The sequence below is a fragment of the Sprattus sprattus genome (assembly GCF_963457725.1).
Source record: "Sprattus sprattus genome assembly, chromosome: 15".
Classification (NCBI taxonomy): Eukaryota; Metazoa; Chordata; class Actinopteri; order Clupeiformes; family Clupeidae; genus Sprattus; species Sprattus sprattus.
In genome coordinates this window covers 28,665,890-28,670,889 of record NC_137913.1, presented here as the reverse complement: position 1 = coordinate 28,670,889, position 5,000 = coordinate 28,665,890, and the positions used below count along the sequence as shown (strand labels likewise).

Here is a 5,000-nt window from a genome sequence, read left to right as displayed (position 1 = left end):
AAAAAAAACACAGCTCTACGTCTGTGATTAAATTGGAGATGTGATCAATGGATGTGTGTGTGTGTCTGTGTGCGTGTGTGTGTGTGTGTGTGCGTGTGTGTGTGCGTCTGTGTGCGTGTGTGTGTGTGTGTGTGTACGTGTGTGTGTTTGTTTGTGTGTGCGTGTGTGCGTGTTTGTGTGCGAGTGTGCGTGTGTGTCTGTATCTGTGTCTGTGTCTGTGTGTGTGTGTCTGTGTGCTATACCATCCCCCCAGATCACATTCATAAAACCCGGCCTTGTCTGTGCAGAAGCCAATCAATCAGTCAGGTGAATCCATAAAGCCGGTGGCTCCACATGTGTAGCATGCTGAGCCGTCCTCCAGCCCAGCAAAGGTCACAGAGCAACTGGAGAGACAGTGACCCCACGGGGGCCTGCGGGGTGATTGATGGCCTTACAGTTCTCAAAGTAGAATCGGTGGAAGTCCATGCCCTCCACCAGGTTCCCCAGCGCCTCCGGCTCAAAGGAGGTCAGCCCAGGGTCACAGATCTTCCTGTGTGGGGTGGGGGGGGGAGGAAAATGTCATTGCGATAAATGGTTAAATGCTTGGTACGTTAGCTCTTTACTTACATATTTCCACTGACATATACTGTATGTTATGTGTTATGTAAATATGTGTAATGTGTATGTGTATCTATTTCCACCTACTTATACATTATATACTGTGTAAATATACTACTAAATACACACCCACAAACATACACACAACATGCACACACTTAGACATTGACTCACGCGTAGGCTTCAAAATCTCCATTGTTGATGGCTTCGATCAGCTGCTCAGTAATCTTTATAATCTCCTGCTTGCGTGCTGTGGGGGACAAGCAGGTCAGGTTACCTTTCTTCACACACAGCAGATGATGTAGCATATCACTCAGCAGCCATACTTTCCACCACAATCCAGGATAGTTGATTGACTTATTTGCATAGGCACAACTAACCAACAACAGTCTTAACCAACAAACTATTTTGCATTAACACAAAAGCAATACCAACACCAAGACATATTATTTAACAAAGCATCGCCTGTTTACATGGCATAGACAAAAATGCAAATTCCTTTTCACACAGTAGTCAGTGCAGGGAGGAAGTGATATCAAGACTGGGGGCACCACTGGTTCTGGAGTTGATTTTGAATCACATTCGAACGGAGAGACCTGTCAATCATTTCTCCACCACGTGGTCAGCCACCAACTCAGCAGCACCCTTACCGAGAGCACACACTCTTTACTGGTAGTCAGTCCTGAGGCAAACACGTGCATCACACAGGTTAGCAAAGTTGTTGGAAACCACACACATGGTCTAATGGGTCTCCCACACACACACACACACACACACACACACACACACACACACACACACACTGCACAACGGTGCCTCAGCAGTTGGGCATGTAAGTGTGTGAGTGTGCGAGCTGGTGAGCCGTGCCGACCAGACGATCTCTCTCTGTACTCACACTGGGTGGCATGAGGGTGGCTGGATGGGGGGGTCGGGGGAGAGGAGTGGGTGGCGGGGGGGATGCTGGTGCGGGGCAACCCCCCTGGCTGCGGGGGCTGGGTGGGTGGTGGGGGCGCTGCACCCCGTCGCAAACTGCTCAGCACGTCTGTCATGTGGGCCACTTGGGCGGGGGAGGAATGATGATGGATGATGGAAAGATGGGTGGAAAAGGGGAGAGACAGAACGAGAGCGAGGAAATGCAATAAAAAAGTAAGAGATAGAAAGTGATGGTACACCTCAGCTTAACTATATGTCCGGGAGATGTCTTCACATCAAGGCAGAAAATGAGAGATAGAGAGAGGGATATAGAGAGAAAGAGAGAAGAAACATGTACAGAGTTGACAGTGATGAAGTCAAACAGGGAGGATAGGTACACTATATCAATCCTTGAATGTCCTTAGATAAAGACATGACAGAAAATGATTGTGCAGAAATGCAATGAGAAAGAAAACAGGAGCGATAGATGGGGTAGTTACAGCATATGTATCTACAGGACAAATGTATCTACAATAGATACACTGGAATTAATTGGAATTTCATAAACACTAGCTGTTATTAGTTACTTCACTGGCCTTCACTGGAATTGAACCAACACTAGCTGTTATTAGTAGCTTCACTGGAATTGAACAAACACTAGCTGTTATTAGTGACTTCACTGGAATTGAACAAACACTAGCTGTTATTAGTGACTTCACTGGAATTGAACTAACACTAGCTGTTATTAGTAACTTCACTGGAATTGAACTAACACTAGTTGTTATTAGTAACTTTACTGGAATTGAACAAACAGTAGCTGTTATTAGTAGCTTCACTGGAATTGAACAAACACTAGCTGTCATTAGTAACTTTACTGGAATTGAACAAACAGTAGCTGTTATTAGTAGCTTCACTGGAATTGAACAAACACTAGCTGTTATTAGTGACTTCACTGGAATTGAACAAACACTAGCTGTTATTAGTGACTTCACTGGAATTGAACTAACACTAGCTGTTATTAGTAGCTTCACTGGAATTGAACTAACACTAGTTGTTATTAGTAACTTTACTGGAATTGAACAAACAGTAGCTGTTATTAGTAACTTCACTGGAATTGAACTAACACTAGTTGTCATTAGTAACTTTACTGGAATTGAACAAACAGTAGCTGTTATTAGTAGCTTCACTGGAATTGAACAAACACTAGCTGTTATTAGTAACTTCACTGGAATTGAACAAACACTAGTTGTTATTAGTAACTTTACTGGAATTGAACAAACAGTAGCTGTTATTAGTAACTTCACTGGAATTGAACAAACACTAGTTGTTATTAGTAACTTTACTGGAATTGAACAAACAGTAGCTGTTATTAGTAGCTTCACTGGAATTGAACAAACACTCGCTGTTATTAGTGACTTCACTGGAATTGAACAAACACTAGCTGTTATTAGTGACTTCACTGGAATTGAACTAACACTAGCTGTTATTAGTGACTTCACTGGAATTGAACAAACACTAGCTGTTATTAGTGACTTCACTGGAATTGAACAAACAGTAGCTGTTATTAGTAGCTTCACTGGAATTGAACAAACACTAGCTGTCATTAGTAACTTTACTGGAATTGAACAAACAGTAGCTGTTATTAGTAACTGCACTGGGGTTCACTGGAATTGAACTAACACTAGCTGTTATTAGTAACTTCACTAAGTTCACTGGACTGAACTAACACTAGCTGTTATTAGTAACTTTATTGGAATTGAACAAACACTAGCTGTTATTAGTAGCTTCACTGGAATTGAACAAACACTAGTTGTTATTAGTAACTTTACTGAAATTGAACAAACACTAGCAGTTATTAGTAACTTCACTGGGGTTCACTGGACTGAGCTAACACTAGCTGTTATTAGTAACTTCACTAAGTTCACTGGACTGAACTAACACTAGCTGTTATTAGTTACTTCACTAAGTTCACTGGACTGAACTAGCACTAGCTGTTATTAGTAACTCCACTAAGTTCACTGGACTGAACTAACACTAGCTGTTATTAGTAACTTCACTAAGTTCACTGGACTGAACTAACACTAGCTGTTATTAGTAACTTCACTAAGTTCACTGGACTGAACTAACACTAGCTGTTATCAGTAACTTCACTGGCTGTTGAGTGATAGTGGTCATCCAGGTGCTGGGTGAGATGCTGGGGTGGATGAGTGGGGGTGGCCTGCTGCTGGCTATGCAGTACTCACTCTGCATGGGGTTGGGGAGGGCTTGGGGTGCCGGAGGGGGCGGGGAGGGGGTGGAGAGCACCGCCGGAGGTGTCCCAGCACCCCCCTCGCCGTCGCTCATTGGTCCCGAGCCGCGCCGCACGCACCCCAGCAAGTCGGAGAACTTGGTGGCTGGACGGGTGGAGGAGGTAGAGGAAGATGAGGAGGAAGAGGAAAGTGGATGAATATAAAAGAGGGAGGGGCAGGAGGCAGGGGCGTTAGGGTCATATGGTGCACACAGAGAGGAGCATTGTGGGATAGTGTGCGCGTGCCGCTGACTTACAGAACACAGCTGGGGAGGGACCCTGGGCGGGGGTATGGTCGGGCTGGGAGCTGGTGCTGGACTGCGCTCTTACTGAAGCGCTATCTACACTCTTCCCTGGGACCAGCACGGACAGGAAGCACAGAGAGGATGAAGATGAGGAGGAAGAGGAGGAGGAGACGGGACAGGAGAAAGACAAGATGTGATGAGAATGGGTATGGATGTTAGTGAGAGGCAAAGAGGAGGTATTTGACGGAGTGACTAGCCTAATGTCATTCCTGTTGCACAACACAGTGGGAGATTGTTTACCACTTGCTAGGGATTTGAGAGACTGAGATTTGAGAGATAATACGGCTGCTGCTGCTGATGTTTTTGATATGATATGACTTGTTTATGATAAAGAAGCCCTATATCCCTTCTCCAGGAACTTTACCTGTTCCATCAGAGGAACTCGTTTTCTGGGCCTGGATCAAATCCTCAGGAATCTAACAGTAGTAGACTTCTAATCCACCCTTTTCTTACGACTACAGACTACTACAGACGAGCATGGATATTGGACCATGTGGATTCAAATGAAAGCTGCATTAAATGTACTTCAGGCATTTGGAGATTGAACGAACATAAATATGGCCTTCAGGTTAGTTGCGAGAAAGTCACAACTAAGGAACAACTACAACACCCAAATCATGGTGAACAACAGATCAACAAAGAGGTGCGGGCAGTCAAGAGTCATGTCTTTACTCACTGACTTAAAAAACAAACAAACATATACGTAACTCATAGGAAGATTGTGTTCATTCAGCTCTGCGCAGTTATGTCAAATATTCATAATGTCGTAATTTCACGAAATATACATTAAACCTACAGTGTTTAGTTTTTTGCAGTATGCTTTGTTGCATACTAACACATTTAAAAGCACTGCACTGGACACAAAGCAGGACATTTGTAAATATCTCAGGAATGATTGG

The 5,000-nt window shown here is 44.0% G+C and overlaps 1 protein-coding gene across 6 annotated transcripts in view; it reads right to left on the bottom strand.

Annotated features, from left to right (window-relative positions):
• LOC308376180 (calcium/calmodulin-dependent protein kinase type II subunit beta-like) overlaps nucleotides 1–5,000 on the bottom strand; it is a 76,915-nt gene that overhangs the window by 7,731 nt on the left and 64,184 nt on the right. For all 6 annotated transcript variants that reach the window (XM_080852458.1, XM_080852459.1, XM_080852460.1 and 3 more), the window contains 5 exons: nucleotides 4,054–4,149; nucleotides 3,753–3,902; nucleotides 1,493–1,654; nucleotides 772–847; nucleotides 435–529 (listed from right to left, as the gene is read on the bottom strand). In XM_080852458.1, coding sequence (XP_080708584.1) covers nucleotides 435–529; nucleotides 772–847; nucleotides 1,493–1,654; nucleotides 3,753–3,902; nucleotides 4,054–4,149 — 579 coding nt within the window. The remainder of the gene's footprint in view (nucleotides 1–434; nucleotides 530–771; nucleotides 848–1,492; nucleotides 1,655–3,752; nucleotides 3,903–4,053; nucleotides 4,150–5,000) is intronic.